This window comes from Molossus molossus, unplaced genomic scaffold (assembly GCF_014108415.1).
Source record: "Molossus molossus isolate mMolMol1 unplaced genomic scaffold, mMolMol1.p scaffold_m16_p_20, whole genome shotgun sequence".
NCBI classification, from domain to species: Eukaryota; Metazoa; Chordata; class Mammalia; order Chiroptera; family Molossidae; genus Molossus; species Molossus molossus.
In genome coordinates this window covers 23,815,659-23,836,968 of record NW_023425356.1, presented here as the reverse complement: position 1 = coordinate 23,836,968, position 21,310 = coordinate 23,815,659, and the positions used below count along the sequence as shown (strand labels likewise).

Here is a 21,310-nt window from a genome sequence, read left to right as displayed (position 1 = left end):
GCAAGATCAGATGCTGAGAAAGGGAGACGCCTCAGCAATCTCTTCGCTCAACCCCTCTGGACCCGCACTTCCTCAACATCATAATATGGTCAAGAAAGGGGTGTGCAACCAACCGAGCCTGAGCTTTCAGTTTCCCACACTCAGTAGGTGTTTTATTTTGTGCAAGTTCCCTAATCTGGCTGAGCCTGAGTTTCCAACCCAAGGAAATGGGGAACGACACCACTGATCTCGTTATCGTGAAGATGCGGTGCGATAACACACACCACACGTGGCCCATGTGGCACATGACTGATGCTTGCCAAGTGGTGATTGTTACCTCTTAAAATAGGGTGAAGTGTCTAGTCCTGCCTGCCTCAGAGATAGTCCCAGAAATAAAATGAGATGAGAAAGAGATCATCTCTAAGGCTGTAGAGGAAATATTTTGCAAGAATTTCGACTGCAGTTGTTCTTGTCTCCGTATAAGAAGAACTAAGACCTGTGATGCCCCTTTGCTTCCAAGTCATGCTCTGTGACTGATGATGGATGTTGGAAAAGGCTCAACCAGGAGAGAAAAGCTCACAGGTGGCAGACTGAGGCCCCTGTCTGTGAAGCTGAATGAAAACCAGAGACAGCAGCTGTGAGAGAAATCAGAGGCCCAAAGAGGGGCAGGAGACAAGAACAGGCTTCAACGTCGCCAGCCCTGGAGCCGTCTTTCACCCACTGCCTCCTTCCGCACATCTGCTGAGCTTCCTCCAAGTGCCTGGCCGCCGGGGCTGGCACCGGCCGTGCAGAAGTGTGAGCAATAAGCACACGATAGGTCCCGTGGTGGGAGGGGACAGAGAGGAACAAGGGGGCTAAGGGAGCTCTGCGGAGGGCACTTGATCTAGGAAGGCTTTCTGGAGGAGGTGATTTTGGGGGCCTGAGGGGACTTGAGGCAGAGGGCCCAGCGTGAGCAGAAGTCAGAGGTGGGAGAAAGAATCCGCAGTTGTTTGCGGGTCAGCTGCACTCGAGGTTAGAGAGGTAGGCAGGGGCCAGGCCTCTTTCACCAGTTTGAAGAGTTTTGGCTTATTCCTCTATTAAGCCAACAGTTCCAAACCTTATTTATGTACTTGTTCATAAAACAATTATGTTTTAATCCAGTGATGCAGGAGAGATGGTACCCAGACACCTGACTTGTGCTGCACATGTGCCCGGGTTATAAACCATTCCCATCAGGCTAGCTGGAGTGCCCCCCTTCCCCGCTGCTGGAGGAAGCAAAGGGAATACAAGAGAGTGCGAGCGATGTTATCATAGGGGCGGCCTTGAAACTACCCTGACACAAAACAGTACATCATTCACAAATGTTAATTCTGTTTGTCCTAGATAGAGGGTCCATATACCACAGCGTGTCTCCACGCAGGCGGAGAGCAGCCCCTGCCCACCCCTACCCTAGGCTACTGGGAGCTGGTGGGTTTGGGGCAGGGAGGGTCTGTGTTTGGAAAGATTTCCCTGGCTGCAATGTGCAGGGAGGCTTGAGGGGAACACTAGGATGACCAGGAGACCAGTTGGGGACAGTGCTGTAGTGATGTACATGGGAGAGGATGCCACTTCCATTGGGGAGGAGAGTCAGGGACAGGTTTGAAAGACAAGAGGGGCCCAAATTGACAGCACTGCCTCGGTGGATGTGGGGCGATGGTGGAGGAAGTCGGAGAACAATGCCCAGCGTCCTGACATGGCTAGATGGTGGTATTGTCCCCAGAAAGGAGATGCAGGAAGAAGAGGGGTGAGTGTGGGGGGGACCTGGGCGTTAGGAAAGGGGCAGATGATGAGCAGGGTTATTGACCTGCTATCCCCCAGGTGTTCCACGTGGTCAGATAGATGCTCAGGTCTGAAGCTCAGGGGTTGGGGCCATTTCAGAGGTCTGGGTGGTGACAAAGAAACCACGAGGGGCACATGGTCACCAGAAGGGCAGGGTGCTGTGGTCTGTGGCCCTGGGAAGACAAGGAAGTGTGTCCCAACTCTGCATAGCCCTCCCACTTCACATCACAGGGCTCCGACTCCCCTGGGGGCTCCGGCTCAGGCCACTGGTATCTGGCCCCTGCTTGGTGCAAAATACAAGCTTGCTGGATAAGCAAAACCAACTGGAAGCCAAGACTGGTGTCCCCACCGGGACTGTCAACCCCTCGTGGTGGGGCTCCCACGGTGGGTCCTCACAGGAGGAAAGAAGAAAGAGGCTGAGCCGGTGAACGGGAGATGAGAAGGGAGAGAGGCGAGGGCGGTGATCCAGACGAGGAAGGAGAGAAAGAAGGACAAGAGAGAAGACAGAACAGAGAGGCGACGGGAAGGAAAACAGAGGGGGAAGAGGGACAGTGAAAGCCCAGAGGTACAAGGCGACCGTACAGGTCAGCAGAGCCAGTGCTGGTGGCTTTGAGAACCCTCCTCTTTGTCCACCCTGCCTCTCCCTCCACGGGAGCTCCACTTCCCCAGCCTCCTTCTCTGGAGCTAGTCCCTGCATCTGGAGCGCCCTCGCCACCCCACCCTTGTGTCCTGCGTGGCATGAGTGCTGCACCCTCTGAGAAGGTCCCCACTACGCACTCGTCTCCATGGTAACTCAGCCTTTTCATTTTATTGCCTTCGGGTTGCTTGGCGTTAGTCTCCGCACTGTAAGGTCTTTGAAGTCTAGCACATAGTGGGGGCTCATGTGTAGTTGTTTACAGAATAAACTCATTTATTAAGGCTCAAATGCGTGCCATGTGCTGTGCCTGGTCTTATGTCTGTCACCTCATGTAACCACCAACATGGCATCAGGAGAGGTTCCACATGCTTCATTTTACGGGAGGGAAGCCCGAGACCTGGAGGGACAAGCCCCTGGCCGGGCCACGCAGAACCGTGGCTGGGCTGGGATCTGACCCGCCCTCCCTGCCGCCGCACCACCCCTGATACTGTGGGAGACACGCTTCCCATGGGAACCGTGTTTCTTCCAAACATATTGTTTTTCTCCATTTTCATGCATTTGTGAATCATTTCCAAATCGGGAAACATGGAAATATTTTTAATAACAAGAAACAAAATAGTGCAAATAGAGACACTGGCTCAGAAGGCCTTGCCAGATGAGCCATCTGGTTTTTAACTTAATAACCATTCAGAGGTTGACAGCGCTCCCTTTATGAAGAAAATGGACAGTGGAAGGAATGGCAGCTGGCTTCCCTCTAATGGTGTATCCATTTGCGAAGTGAGGCTTTGAGCAAAACATCTTAGCTAAACCAGAGAAAAGAAACACACACTTCAAAAAAAGCTGAGCTGGTGTCCTTGGTTAGACTTCCCACCAAGGGCTGTAGAAACCTTGCGTCCAGATGTGTGACCCCAGCCAGATGTCCTGACTCTTCCACATTCGACAGTGCATGCATGCCACCACCCCACGGGTGAGAAGAATCTACACCACCCGTGCTCAGAAAGAGAGCCAGCCATGTGTGTTCGTGGCAAGTTGCAACCTGTTTGTTGGAATGGCCGTGTTTGCGTGGTTTTCTCCCCTTTTAAAACTTGCGAGGCCTTGCACCCCTGCTGTTAGTTTTTGGGCTCGAAATAAAAGACTAGATTTAGATTTGCGTCGGAAAGATCCAGGGCTGTTGCCTTGAAGTACCTGGTAGACGGAAACGTCCTTATTTTCCTAAATTCAAAGCCAACTCAAAAATAGAACACTAGCAACCGGAGCGAAGCGACGAGGGGTGACATTTTGTACGCTTGTGTCATCATGGGCCCGAGGACCGGTAGGCTCACGCTCAGCCCTGAGTCCCCCAAGCCGTTTATGTCACATTTTAACATGTCTAGAAAGGAAGTTGTTTTGAAGAAAAGAACAAACTTGTTTTTGGTCTCGATGTAGCTGGAAAAGCAGTAGTAGCTCCGAAGTCACCATCTGCCATCTGTTCCCCAGCTGACCTTGAATGTCAACGGTCCACTGTCACGGACCTCAACATTTCCTGAAATCCTCCCAAACGGAGCTTTAGAATACCCTTAAGAAAGGGCGATTTTCTCCCCAAAGCTGGACTCACCCTTGCACACTGAGGGCACCTGATAATTAGGAGTTGGTCCTAATAAAGGGACAAAGGTCGAGGTAAGGGTAAACCAGGACTCCATGGCAATATCCCTCTTTAGTAAGAGCTTCCTAGGATCCTGTGCAGGCTGGCACTCGCCAGTCACACAGGGCCTCCTGGCGATCACCCTGCTGGCAGGGACTGAGCAGGTGCTTTGCCAAGCTCGGGCAGGCGGTCCCTGCCCAGGCGCGTCCCTGCCCAGGCGCACGGGCTGCCACCGCCTCCCACCCATGCCCTGCTTGCTGCAGCTGTTGCATTAAGAATCAGGAATATTACGGGTTTCAGCCCCAGCTTTTTTCTCTGCTTGCTGTGAGAAGTCAGTAACTCTCTTGAGCTTCTCTTTGCTCTACTATAAACAGGGGAACAGCCTCTCTCCTGCTGTCCTGGTCCTGTTGGCTTGTGATGAAGACAGGATGGAATCATGCATTCGTCAGACAAGTAGTTATTGATCACTAGAGATACAGCAGTAAGCAAAACAGGAGACGTCCTTTCATGAAGTTTGTATTTTAACAGGGGTCGAGAGTCAATAAACACACAAACAGGCACGTATATATTGTCAGACGTGACGTGCGCCTGGCGGAGTTTGACACGGGAAGGGCAGGCCGGTGTGACGCGCTTGGGCACAGTGCCATTGTCCACAGGGTGTCACGGAATGCCTGACTAATAAGCTGACGTTTGAGCAAAGAGCTTTCCAGGTGGAGGAAGGGTAGGTACCGGAGTCTGCGACGGGAGTCCCGCCGGGCCGGGGCAAGGCTGTGCGGACCGGAGGGCAGGGCTGGCTGCGGAAGAGCCGCTCCCGGGAGATGGGCAGAGGCCGCAGGGGTTGGGGGTGTGTTTAGGTCCTTGTCGGCCCCCACGAGGACTTCAGCGTTTGTTCTGAGGGACACAGGAATTTTTGAGCAGAGGGGTGACGTGGTCTGTCCGACTTTCTGACAGGACCAAGCTGGCTGCTGTCCACGAGATGGTGGGCGGGTTGTGCAGGCAGAAGCAGGGAGCTCAGTCGGGCGGCCCTGCAGGGGCCCAGGTGAGAGGCCAGGGCCTGGGCCCGGTGGCAGCAGCAGGGGGGTGGGGATGGGGCAGGTTCTGGGCATATTTTGAAACAGACAGGATTTGATAGAGAGAAGGGTTCACACCACAAGTCACACACAGGGAAGGGCCGTGGTCAACCCAGAGCGAGGACAAGGACAAGTAAAGGGAGAACCTGCACAAGGGACACTTCCTCTGCGTGGCAGTGTCTGCTGTCTGCTCTTCCACACCCCGCGTGGCTGCCTGCGTCCCCAGGAGGGAGCCCCAGGGAGGTGGCACTGGCGGGAGGCTCTTGGAGGGCCGTCACAGCCTCTGTCGGTACCCCAAGTTCAAGGCTGACTACGCCCTTCCACACTGGCTCCTCGCCACAGCCTCCGGAGATAGGCAGAGGGGTGCTATTGTGCCCCGATTCCCTGAAGAGGAAACAGACCCCGAGACAGTGGGTTTGTTCAAGGTCACAAACCTAATGGGTGTTAAAGGCATTCTTTCCACTATGCCAAGCCTAGACTAGAGCCCATATTCCACGGTGTGACGAGTGTGCTAGGCACTGTTCTAATGGTTTTAGAAATATCGGCTTATTTAACCCTAATGGTAACTCCAGGTACAAGCATTACCGCCTGTGCAGGGGGGAAAGCTGAGGACAGGCGATGCAGACGCTAAGCAAGGCCTGCATTCAGACGGAGTAGCTGGCCCCAGAGCCCATGCATCTGGCCCTGACCCCGAGCAGCCTGGTTGTTTCCTGCATGAGACCGTGTGAGGCTGAGTGCTGTGGGGTTTGAAACAAAGAGCTCACTTTGGGCGAGTTGGGGTCGGATTTGAGCTGGGTCTTGAAGGGACAGTTAGAAGGGACCTGCGAGGACAGTGGCAGACGTGATAGGAGCAAGAAAGGTGTGTGCCCAAGGCAAGCTTGGGGCACAGCCACACTGAGGAGGAGGCAGAGGGAGATGTCAAGGGTGGTCGGAGCAGGAGGAAATCAGCAGAGCAAGACACTGAACGTGCCAACGGGGCAGTGTGCTGAGGAGGGAGGCACCAGTGGAGTCGACGGCCGCCAGGGGCCAAGTCAAGTCCATGTTGGGTGTTTCATTGGAGAACTTAGCAAGTGCAGGGCCCACAGCTCAGTGGGGACAAGGGTTTACTGTGCGAAGCGGGGAATGACTGGACGATGAAGACAAAGCAATCCCCTTGGCTAGAGTTCTGCAGCAGGCCTGGCTTGGTTCCTGCAAATTTCCAACAAACAAACCAGACACAGGACAAATGGCTGGAGACATCAAATCACTGATTCATGTGAATAGAGTTAGGTCACAGCTACTGTCAAGAAGTTGTTCTTATTGATAGCAAGAACCGACTCCAAGCCCAGGATATTTGGCAGCCTCTTGGAAAAAAAGTGTATCTGCCGAAGAGAACAGCTGAAGCAAACCTGAACAGCTTCACGGAGTTACTGAAGCATTTCTTTCCCAGGGAGGCAGGAACAGCCGCCATCCGGCCACATCTGGTCCACAGGTGTTCACTGAGCAACTCTTCTGCTTAGGCTTTGAGAAGGTGCCTAGAACAGGCTACAGAGAGGACTATAATAGCCCTGGCTGGTGCGGCTAGTCGGTTGCAGTGTTGTCCTGTACACCAAAAGGTGGCAGGTTCAATTCCCGGTCAGGGCACATACCCAGGTTGCAGGTTCGATGCCTGGTCGAGGCATGTATGGGAGGCAACTGATGGATGTTTCTCTCTCACATCTCTCTCTGTCTCTGTCTCTGTGTCTAAGATCAATGTAAAAAAAAAGAAAAAAAAAATGAACCAAAAAAAGCATTTGCTATCTCACTGTTTCTATGGGTCAAGAACTCAGGGGCAGCTTGCATGGGTACCTCTGGCTCAAGGTCTCCCGTGAGATTGTGGTCAAGCTGTCACCTGGGGTTGCAACTTCACCTCAAGGCTCGACTTCAGGGCTTTCTTTGTCCAAGCTCACTCACATGGTTGTGGTTTAGGTATACACACCTATGTGAAAACACTACCGTATGAAGAAAAACAAGGTCATGATAAGCATGAAATTCAGCATATTGATTTTCTCTGGGGGGACATGGGAGGACTTTGAGTGCAGAAAACACATAAGTACATTCAACAGGGCAGGGTTCCATAGTGAGTTCAGGAATGGTTCTTTTATTTTCATGCTTTATAGCTTAATTTTACATTACATGTATTGTTGGTTTCTTTCTCTCGGGTTTGGTTTTGTATGTGTCATGGAATTTACACATGCACACACTACAGAGTCCATTGTTCTTCCCATTTATCCTTCTCCGGAGGTTGGCTATAATCTCATGAGAGACCTTGAGCCAGAGGTACCCAAGCAAGCTGCCCATAGCAAAGGCGAAATAGTAAATAACATTTAAGTTGCTAAGTCATGGGGCAGCTTATTATACAGTAATAGATAACTAATACTTTTTCTTTAATTGATTTTAGTGTTTAGTGTTTATCTCCATGTCTCTATGACAGGCTTGCATTGCTACTTTTTGATGCCTGGGTTTCGGCATGATCCATTCCCTTCCCTCCCTGGAAAGGAGTCAGCTCCCTTTCCGCCCTTGAGCTCTTCCTGTCCCCCATCCTCCTTTCATAATCATGTTATAATTTTGGTTAGATCAGTAATCAGTGTTTGCATTGCTCAGTCAACACTAATTTGACTCTATTCATAGCTGAGCCTTTGTAGTAAAGGATGATTTCTCATTTCCTGCAGAAGTTTTGTTTTTCTCTGGTTAATTATCATGTTCATTCATTTGCTTAGTTTTCTATATATTTATCACTAATTCAACTCCAGTTTCTGTGGTTGTCTAAATCTCTTCTCCAGATGTTCAGGCACATCAGGTTTTCTATCAATTTCATCTTCTTGGAGAAATGTCTCCCGGAGCCTCTGACGTGCTCCAGTCTGGACTGGTGGCCTCCATGCCTGGTGCGTGGCCTTCACCCTGGGCCTCTCCTCTGCTGTCTCCAGTGCCCTCCCCCTAGGGCTTCCTTTTTTTTATCTTCACCCAAGGACATTTTTTGATTTTTTATTCAGATAGAGTGGGAGGGAGAGAGAGAAAGAAAGAGAGAGAGAGAAACATCGACGTGAAAGGGACACATCGAGTGGCTGCCACCCACATGACTAGGGCTTCCTTTTTTAGGGGGGTGCTCCTTTGTTTTGGTGCCGCACACCCTCCTGTAGCTTCCTGAGAAAGGGCGCCATTCTGGTCCCATGGGTCCAATATTTGTTTTATCTCTCTTACGATGTTAATTACAGGATTTTTTCCAAGAGTTCTCTGTGAATGGCCTGTATTTGATCCAGAGTTCTGTTTCTTTGTTTAATTGACTAATCTGGTCTGTGCCTGATGCTAGAGACTTGGCTCAGCTGTCTGGGGATTCCTGGCTGTCTGTTTATTTGTAAAAGCATGGGACCAAAACTGCTAGTTGCAGAGGGACTTGAAAAGGGGCAAAAGCAGCATATGTGTTTAATCCAACACCTTGACCCCGTCATACATTTATTTCATAATATTAAAAAGTGAAAAAAATCACAGTTCACATCCTAATGATAAATGAATAAGCATAATAACCCTGCCCCCGCCCAAAAAAAACTACACCTTTTCCTTTTTAGCCCTTAAAGAAAAAGAGGGAACTATTTTTCCCCCAAAAAATTATTGATTATAGAAAATAGCATGAAATCCGTATGTGAACTTGTGACTACTGTAAGCCACTGTAAAATTGTGAATAAGTTTAATAATTTCGGCCTCCCCACCCTCACCCCACCCCCTGTATGAATCACCAGGCCTGCTTGCTCACTCGTCATGTCCTGCTTGGCGGGTTGCATGCGTGTCCTACCTCCATGACGATGCTCCAAGCCACAGGAGGGTATGTCTGTCCGATTCATCTTGACGTCTTTGAGAGCCCCTGCCGGAGGACAGAGATTGTTGAAGTCTGACAAATGATGAATGAGTAACCTCCTCAAGATGCACTTCTCCTCCTCACACACATAGTCAGCACCAGCAGGATTTTATATGGTGAACGAAAAAGAAACCCAAAGGCACATAAAGGGAATTTAGAGAAAAATAAAGCAGTAAATCAAACATCAACTGTAAAAAGAGACAGATGACTTGCTGCCATGTGCTTAATTCCACTTTGAGCTCTAATCTCTTTACGTCGAGTCCATGTGTGAGTAGGGTGGTCCATGGTCCTGAGGGCATCTGAGCAGCCAGGGACACTCATTTAAGCCTCAGGGTCTGCAAGGAAAGGAGGACTGTGGAGACCTGTGTACACGGCACAGCCAAGAAAGTACAAGCAAGAGAGGCTGCAAACTCAACCCAGACCCCATGGTCCAGCCTTCAAGGCTCTCATCGCTTCTTGTGCATCTGCAAACTTTCTAGCAGGTCTTCCTGCTCTCTTTCACTTGAATTGCATGCAGCTGCTGGAAGAATCATTTTATATGCCAAGTGTCTTGTGTCCTTTCTTTGTCCAAAAACTTATAGTAGGTTCCTTTCATCCCTCTATCATCTAGGTCTCCAGTCAAAATTTTAAACGTCTTCACCACGCCCTTGTGGGGACCCTCTCCCACTGCACTTAGAAATCCTTATTCTGTGTCTTTCTGTAGACTGTTTCTCAGACTGATAGCACCTGCCCGTCTCAACAGTAGACACCGCTGGCACTTAGCGCACTTACTGTGGGCTGAGCACCGTGGGTTCTTTGTCTGAACCCTCCCATCAGCAGACAAGGAAACTGGGTCACACAGAGGTTAAATCCCTTGCCCACAGCCATGGAGCTACTTGAGGTGACGCTGGGGCCTGCAGCCAGGTGAGCCAAGCCCTAGACCACTGGCTCACCTCCACCCGACCCACCACATAACCTCACCACTCCAACCCAAGACTTCTTCCGAGAAACCCATTCTGATGAACGGATGCCTGACTGACTCTACAACGTGTTTACGTGCTGCTGGCTTGTGGCAGGGAGAAGCTTTCATTCTTCTCCCTCCTGGGTCCCCACACTCAGCTGTCACTGAGTCTGGTTGTTTCTCAGGCTCCGAAGTCCACCCCTCCAGAGAAGAATGTTCCATCACCACCTCATAGACCGTGAGCGCCATGGCGGGAGTCAAGGGGACTCTGGTGGCTGAGAGCCTGGAAGAGCCACAGGCTGTGGGGATGGTAGGGGGCCGGTGTGCTGGGTCAGGGGAAAGGCACACTCCATCATGGGGATCAAAGCGGGGCACCATCTGTCTTCGTTGCTCTGATGTGACCAGATGAGTAGACATGGGCCCAACCTTGGGAAAATGTGCCACTGGCAGGAGCAGCCAGCCAGGGTGCCCTAAGGATGGCAATAAAGCATCACTGGGGAGTGAGTGAAGCAGGTAGGAGAGGGCAGGTAAGGTGCCTCACTAGTTAGCCCTGGGGAGGGGAAGTCTGCAGATGTCCCTGGAGTTCCAGGCATGCGTGTCCTGGGAGGACAGCTATGGAAAGGCTAACACCGCCCCCTCTGGTTGCTGGTAGTGGACGGAGTCAGGGCTGAACAGCCCACTGACGATGTGCTCGCTGGGATCTGCCAGGCTGCACCAGCACCTCCCTCCTGGCACTGCACACCTGTTTCTCACCTGGCTGCCCCACCTGTGTTCCATCTCTGTAAACATCCTGCTCACCGCCTGCAGACCACTCTTCCCGGCAGTCCTTGTCACTTTGTCATTCATCTGCTCAGGAACCAAACCTCTAAGACCAAATCCAAAGCTCTCATCCTGAAATTCAAAGCCTTCCAAAGCTGGACCCCTGGTCTCCAAAGCCACCTCGTCCCCTGTGACCAGCGCGCAGGTGCCATCTTCTTGCTCTAACTTCTTCACCGTTGCCCAAGGCGCATAGCACCACCCCTCCCCCATGCTGAGTGCAGCAGTGGAAAGAGCTTGGACTTTGCTTTGGTTACTCCCTGCGTGTCCTCGGGCAAGTCACTTCGTTTCTGGGCTCCCAGTTACTTCCCGAGAAAATGCTTGACAGGGTGTTTGAGAATTTGAGTGTTTGTACACAAAGTGCAAGTCACACGGTAGGATGTGCTGTGTGGCTGCCCCTAGTACAGTAGGAGCCAGTGACGGTGTCCATCACTCTGTGTCCCAGGTGTTTTTGACTCATGTGCCACCATCCTCTTCCTGACTAGCAGAGCTTCTGCCTCCCGCAGGCCCGTCTGCAGATGCTCCTGTACCTGCAGCCTTCCCTGCACACCTGACCTGGGGGAGAGGGCAGGAAAAGCAACATTTGCCAATACCCACTGGGCACCGGGCCCTGTGGGGCAAGGAGCGCACTGGCAATAGTAGCTGGCACTCTCTGGAGGCCCCGTCTGCCAGGCCGCATGCCCAGTTCGTCACATGCATTGATTCATGTGTGCGCTTTAGTAACTCAACCTGCGGATTAGAGTTTCCGAATGGCTTTCTGCTCTACCCCACCGGGGTGCTCGGTCTCCCGGACCCACCTCAACTCTCCCATCCAGGGGCCTCCCAGAGGCTGATGGAGAGGTTTACCAAGGAGTGATGTCCCTGCAGGATAAAATGCGGAGTCCCTTGTGTGTCACTCAGGGTTACCTTCTTAGAGAGCATTCTGGGAGGGGACCCACGTTCATTGCCCTGCCACCCCTAGGGCCGCTGCCCTCTGCTGGGCTCGAGTCAAGGCCGGGCGTCCCTACGGCTCCCGTCAGCCTGGAGCACCCGCCCCCGGCCCGCCTAGGAACTGGAGCCTGATTAGCCCTCCTGCGTGTGGGACAAAGGTCATATCCTTTCCTCTGTCTCCAGGTGCCTCCGCCACTCACTCACTGACCTTTCTGCAAATGCCTGCGTCCCCCACGGACCCTGCCCCGGGCCGAGAGCCCTGAGGCCGAGGACGGTCCTGTTTATCTCTGTATTTCAGTACTTGGCACAGAGCCTGGCACACAGTGGACCTCGGTGTTTGGGGATAAAGGGAGGGAGGAAAAGGATGGGGTGGAATGGGCATCGGGCAGAGGGAGTGGTGGTGATATGTTTCCAGCTGGCTCCTTCCAGGGCCAGGCAACCACGAGGCCTCAAAGGTATAGACCACCCGTCTGTGGGGAGCCCGGAACCACCCCTGGAAACTGCTTCTTGAGAACCCACCAGGGCCCCCCTCCAGACGCCGGGAGGTGCCAGTCTTGGGGATCCACCAACCTTCAAGAAGCCTTGCTAAATATGTTTGGTGATTTTTTTTTTTTTTTTACATTTTCCCTTTTCAGGAGCTTGTGGTTTCAAATTAATCACATCCACATACATTTAGACTGTCAGCTGGAAAGGGAAAATCTAAATTTTATTACCGCAGGATTTCATCCAAAGCGATTTTACCAGCACCAAAAGGACATCTACCATGTGGTGCGAATCATGACACAGCATTTCACCTCTGGGCCCAGGCGTGTGGCAGGGCTGGGGGAGCAGGGCGCTGCAGGCAGACCCGGGTGTCAGAGTTGCGGCCCCTTCAGCCGCCCAAAGAGGCCTGTGTGTGTCGCCATCGCTGCTGCTTCTGCCTCAGCAAATGGTCTCTTTTCCTTCCCCGTCCAGATGTGCCCACAGCCTTTACTTGGAAATGGCAGTTCCATCGACTAACTCCTGTCTTCCCCTTGGCAGGTACCATGACCAGCAGGACGTAACTAGTAACTTTCTGGGTGCCATGTGGCTCATCTCCATCACATTCCTTTCCATTGGTTATGGGGACATGGTGCCCCACACATACTGTGGGAAAGGTGTCTGTCTTCTCACCGGCATCATGGTGAGTACCTGCCTCTGCCCATTGCCCTTCCCCACCCTCCGAATGAGAGCCCTTTCTGCGAGCCTGGAGGGGCTTTCTGGTCGGCGTGGGGCGAGCTGCTAGTGGACCGGCCAGCATGCGTGTCCCTGCACACAGAGAGGCAGGCGTGAGCGCTGCAATGGTCTCTGATGGCTTCGTTTCCTTTCCCAAGACAGGAGAAGGCCCTGGTTCCCGACAGTTAGTGGTCTCACCCCCAGCCCCCAAAACGGGCTGGGTGGAGCCGGCTGTCGGTCTGGCCCTCTCCACCCACGCCGTCTGAATGCGCAGTGTGCCCACCCTCAGTGAGCATCTAGGCCTGAGGTTAGTTCACTGCCCTCCGCCCCTGGGCCCCACATCTGCTAAGCTCAGCTGGGACTCGTGGAGGGAGGGACTGGGGAGAGAGCGTGAACCGGCCGTAGGAGACCTGGGCCCTGGACTGGGTAGGCCACTGTTTGGTTCCATGGCCCTGGGCCAGCTCTTGACTCCCCCACACTTGGCTTCCACATCTTGGGGTGCTGGGCTGCAAGAGCGAGGCCCTTCCCAGCTCTGGCTCGACTGGGACTCCATCTCCATCTCCCCCCAGGGGCCCAGCAGCCGGGCTGCATCCTTTCGAGGTGCATTTTTCCCGCCCATCGTCCTGACACCCCCACTGGACACACACTCTTGCCCATCACATGACTGTCGTGGCACTGGGTGTGGGAGGGACCCGGATAGGGAGTCAGAACCAGAGTCTGAATTCCCACTGCCGTCCTCACTGTGGACCTGGGCGGAGCACTCAGCCTGCGGGACCTCAGCGCCCTCCAGTACACAGCGAGGCTGGGGGCCGGCCCTGCCCTCCTCACTGGCTGGTGGGAGGACGCAAGGCAATGCTTTTGTCAGTGAGCTTCCTCAGCACGAGGAGCTACAGATGCCATCAGCGTTGGTGGGGTCCTCAGCGTCCCTGACCCCCAGCCCCCTCCCCTGGCTGGGTGAGGAGGCTCCTTGGCCTTGTTGAGCTTTAGGCCCTGGAACCCTAGAACACAGGCTCCAGAGAAGAAAGCACCCATCTGAGCCTGGGCATCGCTGGGGTCTGGTGGGGGCGTGAGGGTGGACAGGATGTCTGTAGCTTGTCCCAGGTCTCCATGGGTGGTCCCACAGCCCTCTCCCGGGGAGCCTTCTTTGCTCCCCATTATGCTCCCATGGAGATCCTTCCTTTCAGTCCCCCTCAGATTTCATTCATTCTCCCAGGAGGAAAAAACAAGCCTCCTTCGGAAAAGAAATGACTTTTTCTGCAGTAGAAAGGGGATTAACCCCTCACCAGGTGTGGAGGCTTCTCCACTCCCACCCCGCCGACGCCTGGTGGCCTCCTGGGACTGATCTCGGTGACAAAGCAGGGGGCTCAAAGCAGAGGCCTGGGGCCACGGGCCCTCTGAGCAGGAGGGGCCCAGGGCTGCCACCTCACCACTGGGCACAGTCCTCTCTCCTTTTCCACTAAAACCCAGGGCAGGTGCACACAGGCAGGCAGGTCCCCTGAACAGCAGTTCATGACAAAAGGTTTCGCACAGGGTTGGGATAAATCACGGGTGAGTGTAAGGCCTTGAAACAAACACCTCCCATTGGTTAGTAGGAGTGTCTGGCACAGCTCCAGCTGTCACCAGGAAACCAGAGAATGATTCTTTCAGCAAGGAATGACATGCTGCCTGAAGACCAGCGCTTTCCTGCCTCAGAGACCCCTGGGGGGTGGGCTTGTGCTCAGAACCAGCGCTGAGCCAAGGCAGGCACAGAGAGAGTGGGCAGGCAGGGTGGGTGGCCACTAGGTGAGCGGGCCCTGCTGGAGGCCTCTGTTATTTTAAATACGAGTCATTCTCCCTCTCAGCAAGGAGCTGTGTCCCATCCAAAGAGCAGCCCCTTAGCTTCTTTCCCTCTGGCAGGCATCTCCTGGCTTGTCGCTGACAAAGCCGAGTGGGGCAGGCAGGACCCGGTGGCCCCTTCCCCGCCTTCTCCTTGGAGCGTGGTCTCCAGCACCCTTGTTTGCTCCCATCCTGCAGCAGCTCCTTGGAAGGGAGTGTCTGTTCCTTGAGGAGAGAGTTGTATTCAAACTTGGAAGCACAAACGGATGGGGAGGAACCAATTCCACCTCCCATATAAAAAATACAACATAGCCTCCCACCTTCTCCTTTTGCATGAACCCTTTGCATAAACCGATACCTCTCTATACACAGGAACAGGGAAGGTTCCTCCGTTCATCTCAGTGTTTTTACCCAAATTAAAGCCAGTTGCCTCACTCTGGGGTCAGTGCCGAACCCCAGAGGCATTTTTCTAAAGAATGTGACTTTTCTACCTGAGTCGCTCCTTTCAAGGGTTTCTGGTGGCTGAAAAAATCCCTTTATCCCCTCCCCCAGGCTCCCAGCACTGTGTACATCTCCCAGTTATTACTGCAAGTGCCTTAAGTAAAGGTATGGCTTCCTGTTTGGTTACCATGGCCACTGTGCAGGCCAAGACGAGACGGGGCCTGCCCGGGCAGGGAAAGGAAAGATTTGTGTGTGCGGGCTGTAAATAGTCTTAATCATTGTTTTCTCTTGGCAATCCCAGTGACGGTGTAATTATCAACCATTAAGCAGGGTATATAATTGTCTGAACAACTTGACATTGTTGGCACAGACCTGGCGTGTTTGAGCGATTTCAACCGCAAAAGCAGATACATCAAAGTCTGTCGTTTTTTCCATAAAGAATTTTATGACAGTTACAACGCAGAGAGCAAGCTCTCGATACTTAGTATCCAGAATTGGAGACGACAACAAACCTTACAGAGATGCCTTCGGAGGCTTTGTGGTTCTACAGGCATCTGGAAGACCCAAGACTGCTTGGTAGGAGCCCTGTTTCAATAGAGCCATTTTCTAAAACTGGACTCACCGTGTGGACCTTTGATAAATTATGGACAAATAGACAAAAGCTCCCAGGATGTCTGCTGGGGACGCTGAGCTCTTCCCCAAGGCTTCATGACAGATACTTCTTTGAACTGCAAAAGGAAAGTGATGATGAAGTAAAAGGTAGAACACGTTGAGTCATTTTGGAGGAGGGAAAAAGAGAGATCAGCAAGACATCTGCACAATGTCAGTTTCAGAAGATGAGCTTCTCCCTAAAACACCTTGGTTTCAAACCAATTGATGTTATTTTAGTTGTTACATGGAATCTGTTCAGTTGGAAATAGAATCCAACTGTAAATCCTCCAGGCTTCCCTCCTCCATTTGTCACTTTCATTTATGTTTTTTATTTTTATTTTATGCTCCTTTAGTTAAGAACACCTCATACTTTTCCCCCTGGGGCACTTGTTTTTCCAGACTCTAAGGTTTTCCAGCTGGAAAATGTGTCTTGGAAACAAGAAGTAGGAGGAGCAGCATGGAAGAGCCTGGGTCTCTGATTTGGGTCCAAATCTAGAGATAAGTTAGGCATGTTCACCCCATGCCAGCTACTCTCTCTGCTCACCCCTGTGCTCCTGCTCACCATGTACCTCGGACAGTCTGACCTCATTAGAGGTGGACCTACCTCCTCCTACCACCCTCCCGTGGAAATAGGAGTCGGACAGCGAAGACCCAGGGAATCTAGCTGGTGTCAACTGTGATTCAGGGCTTGGCACCTCTGAAGGCAAAAGTCTGAGTCATGGATTATCTCCACAGTCTGACCCCATGGAAGTTATACCAGCAGCTGCTGACCCTTTCCTGTTTGCCCCAGTCCATCCTCCCCTCACATGCCCCCGCTGTCCACCAGCCATTTCTAAGATTCCACTCCAGGACAGCACACACTCTCACACCCCAAAATCAGCCAAGTCCTCAGCAGTTTGTCTCTTAAAACCAACCCACATCCCACAAGTATGCCCAGGCTGCCACCGTGGGAACATCAGACCCATACACTGTAAGTAAAAAGGATCGTGGTCCCAAAAGGAACATAGTTGATCATTACACCACCTAGAGGCGAGCACAACAGGAGGGAAGGGGGTCCCATAACACTTCCTTTACTTCCTCTAAAGAGCCATAGTTGACCATGATCAAGTCTTAGGCTCCTTGCTTTTCTGCCTTCCTTTCTCAATCCCATTGGCTCATCCTCTTTGCTTATGTTTCTGCTTCTTCCTCTCCTCTTTCCCTGTTCTGTCCCATGCTGTTGGGACAATTTGTTTCCCATCTCTGTCTCCACTCCAGTGCTCGCTCTCTCTCTCTCTCTCTCTCTGTCTCTCTCTCTCTCTCTCTCTTTCTCTGCATCCCCTCTCTTCCCTTCCCTTCCCTCTCCTCCCCCTCTCCTTCCCTCTCTCTGACACACACACACACACACACACACACACATATGCACACGCACGCACACACACACACACACTCTGGAGAGAACCCCAGTCTGGATTTCAGCACCCTGTCCATGCAGATGTCTGACCCCAGCTTCACAAGGTTGCTTCTTAATGGAAATGACCAAGTTAGGCTTCCTTATTGGCAACTTCCCTAATTACATCCAGATGATAGGATTTTCTAAAAGAAAAATAAAATTTGGAATATGCACTGCTGTCTATTCAAGTTAGAATTAGGGGTTAAGAGCCCAGCATCCTCCAGAAAGATGTCCACAGGGAAGTCTTGACATCTTTAAGTAGAAAGAAACTGACAAACGCCATCTAGTCCACCCTTTTGCCTCCATGCAGAAATGTATCCTAATCACATACACTGGAAGCCTCTTACATTCAAACTGCTCTACTGTGAGCTGTGGCAAGACCACGGAGCACTCCGTCCTGACCCTGGAAATTCAGGAAGGTGGATGAGAGATTGTTTTGATGAAATTCACTAAGTGGCATGATGAGCAGGGCAACTCCTTTTTCAGGCTTGTTCCATTCCCAGCTTTCAGGGGTGATTTAAATAGAGTTTTGCCTGGATCCAGGAGATGAGGAGGAATGGAGCCTGGGGAGAACCCTCTCCACCCGATGTTCCATTTTTACCACTCTGATATATCCCTCTCTGGGCAGCCCAAAGTACCTTTGGAACTCCATATAAAGCAGAGTGATTATACTTGATCTGGTTGAGCAGAATGGAGCACACACCTGCCTGCCCTCTAGGACAGCTTCTTTTATGCTATTTTTTGCTTTTGGAGGCCTGGCTGAATTGATTACAGCTACAGACTAGGCTGTCCAACTGCCCATACATATCCTTTGAAAATTGGGCACAGAGTCTCTTGCAAGTCACAGATGCCAAGAAAACCCGGCCGTCCCTGAACAAGAGAGGAAATTGAGGTCAGAAAAGGAAGGTTCAGTTTGTTGTGCTAGAAAAAGGTAGCCAAAAAAAAAAGGAAAAGAAATGGGTGGCTGACCAAATGACCAAATGTACCAAGATACATGAGATTGTTTTCATGGGAACCCTTGTGAAAAGCTAAGGAAATGTGTTGCCAACCTCAGCCATGCCAAAACCTTCCACAGACTAGCCTTTGTCAACCTGTGGAAGAGGAAAAAAAAGATTGTAAAGGAAACAGCAGGGCACCGATCTACCCATATCCATTCCTCCCAACTCTGGTACAGATAATGTACCTTTGAGAACATTCTTTACCATTTCTATCACATTCTGTTAGACCTGATGGGCTAAAAATGTGATTGATTGAGTCCTCCAATCCTGGAACCTTAACTGCAAATGAGGCTTTGTGGCAACTCTAGTTATTGTTGCAACTGAGGATTAGACTGTTGCTGAGCTTATCGTCTCTTCCCGTGAGTGGAGGTCAGGGCGGTCCGGGCACAGTGTGCAGGGAGAAGGTGCCGGCCCCTGAGGAGAGTGTGCTGTCTTCTAAGAACCAGGCAAGGGCAGAGTTTTGCTGCTGGCAGAAGAATCAGGGGAGGGGTGAATCTCTCACTTTCCCCAGTGCTCACAGGCTAACCGAGAAGCACAGCGGAGGGGACTTGAAAACCCATCAGAAGAGTGTTAGAATGAGCCGCTTTCCTTTTTGAGCGCATTTCTCAGACAGTCGAGCACACACCCAGAGGGTCAGGAGAGAGAGCGTGAGTCCTGGGGAAACCTGCTTCTTTTATTCACCCTCCCTTATACCCCCTGGAATAGGCCTGCCCAGGCAGAATAGGAGCGCTGCTCTGGGAAATACTGAGGGCCCCCTGTGGGTTCCCTGAAAATCCTGGTTTGAGGCAAGATTGTTGTCATCTTTAAAAAAATCTCTGCATGATGGTGTATTCATAAGCCTCCTGGTGAAAGCAAGAATCACTTCCTTATGCTGAGTCACAGCCTAGACCTGCAGGTAAAAAGACCCAACTGAGGAGCAAGCAGTCCAGTGAACAGACTCATGCCAACTAGTGTTCCCCTGGGAAGCGATCTGGGGGGAAATGCGTTGCCTTTTCATTAGATTATTTTCAGGAAAAGTCTTCATCACCAGAAGGTGCTCCGCTCACACTGCAGTGTCTGTGTGGCCTTCGTTCCCCCTGGGCCCCTGGTCTGGAGCTGGCAGGGGGATGGGGACACACGAGGGAGAGGGGCCTGTGTGTGCCAGACCCTCTGCATCCCTGCACAGCCTGGTGGTGACCAGGTGACTGCACGTGGTTTTAAATTCCCCAAAGCTTCAGCCACCTTCGGTGTCCTGCTGCATTACGAAATGGCAAGTTCTACGGAGACTCAGTCTCCCAGAGGTCAGCTTTGCAGTTAATCCAAGAGTGTTGCAGAGCTTTTTGTGGGTACAGAAGGCAGGGCCCCAGCAGGTTTTGTGGCTTTAACCATCCAGAGAGCTCAAGTCCCTCCTCCACTCCCAGAAACCCCACCGTGGTCACGGGCACGTTGAGTCTTCTGCCTGAACCTTGTCTCTTAATGATGTGCTCTCTCCCCTGGTCCTCTTGCTGTCCCCCGACAGGGTGCAGGCTGCACTGCCCTTGTGGTGGCCGTGGTGGCCCGAAAGCTGGAACTCACCAAAGCGGAGAAGCATGTTCACAACTTCATGATGGACACGCAGCTCACCAAACGGGTAAAACACCACTGTTCCTATCTTAACGGGGGACTTGAGACCAACGGGGAAGCCAATCAGAAAGGAAGTAGTCATGTGGTGTGGATTAGGGCCACACCTTGCTGTGGGGGGCTGAGGGAGCCCCAGACACCTGCAAACAGCCTCCACAAAATGGGCGAGTACCTCCTCATTCCAAGTTCTGTCTTCTACTAAATGACCACGCGTGGTTTAGGCAACCAAACCATTTCCCTCATCATTAAATCTAAAGCATACAGTGGTGTGGCTCGCTCCCTCGCCTAATGGTAATTGAATAAATCACCCAGCATGAAGCAACGGTTTTGTTTATGCTCCAACATTTTCATGATTCTCATTAGGAAGGGCAGTAGAGAGTCTTAAAAATGATATTGGAACTGCACCTGAATCCGGTCCCCTAAAAAAGTCATTGAAGACGCTCGCTGCTGTAGAGCTCGCATCCCCAAACAACGTCGTTACCCAGTGTTCCCCTTCTGGGTTTTCTGGCTAATGTTTCTCATCTGTACCCTTATGAAAGTGGTCTCGAAGGATGAAAACTGAAAACATGCAGGAACGGGGAGAGCATTTCGCTGCGGAGAATCTGACACCCCTTTGAATTGTCAGGGAAGAAAAGGTCCATTTAGAGGAGACAGAAACAAGCAGGCAGGAGCTGCTTGTTTGATGACAGCTCTTACGGAACATTCATTGGTGCTGCCAGCTGAACCAGGGTCAGTGGTAAGATTCCCTGCAAAACCTCCTCTTTCTGAGATGAGCGAGAATCCAAACCCAGTGCTGGGGCCGTGGCCGCCCCGGCAAGCGCTTCTCGTTTAGGACGAAAGTGGGTTAGAAGGCCCATAAGTGACCACATTTTGATTTGCGTTTTTGAAAGCTAGAGAAAAGATTCCATGATCGATGTTGCAGCACAGTACAAATGTGTTAGAAACAGAGACAGAGGCAGGAAGGGAGAAGGGCAGAGAGCGAGCGAGCCCCTGGGAAGGCGGGAGCGTGCCGGCAGCCAAGGCCCTCCAGTGTCTCCGCAGGATTATTTACGGTGCACGGCTGTTTGGTCTTTGATTACACCCATCGGATTTTCTACGAGCCTCCACAGATGTTAATCGAAACGGGCACAGGCACATATTTTTATGCTGTTGACATACAGATGGTGTATAGCAGGTCCTCGAACAACGGTGTTTTGTTATAACACGGATGAAATGCCGTAGGAACTTAATTCTTGTGTATGTCAGCCGAAGGTGACATTGGCTTTGTTGCATGTTATTTCGTCACATTCCCAAGAACCTGTCTATCATGTCAAGTGAGGGCTTACTGCAGGTGGTATGTAGTGGACCGGAGCTGTCCCTTGTACAATAGAAGACAGAACTTGTGACATCCAGATGGCAGGACTGTGCCCATGGGTAGGCCAGCCGGGTCTCACCACAGCCTGTAACCTGGCTGCACTCCTCCAGCCCATCACACCCATGCAGAAGTTTTGTCTAGTACTGAGCCAATTGCAAGAGTGATGGG

At 51.8% G+C, this 21,310-nt stretch overlaps 1 protein-coding gene across 2 annotated transcripts in view; it reads left to right on the top strand.

Annotated features, from left to right (window-relative positions):
• KCNN3 (potassium calcium-activated channel subfamily N member 3) overlaps positions 1-21,310 on the top strand; it is a 150,994-nt gene that overhangs the window by 116,241 nt on the left and 13,443 nt on the right. For both annotated transcript variants that reach the window (XM_036273618.1, XM_036273620.1), the window contains 2 exons: positions 12,682-12,823; positions 19,688-19,798. In XM_036273618.1, the coding sequence (XP_036129511.1) occupies positions 12,682-12,823; positions 19,688-19,798 (253 nt within the window). The remainder of the gene's footprint in view (positions 1-12,681; positions 12,824-19,687; positions 19,799-21,310) is intronic.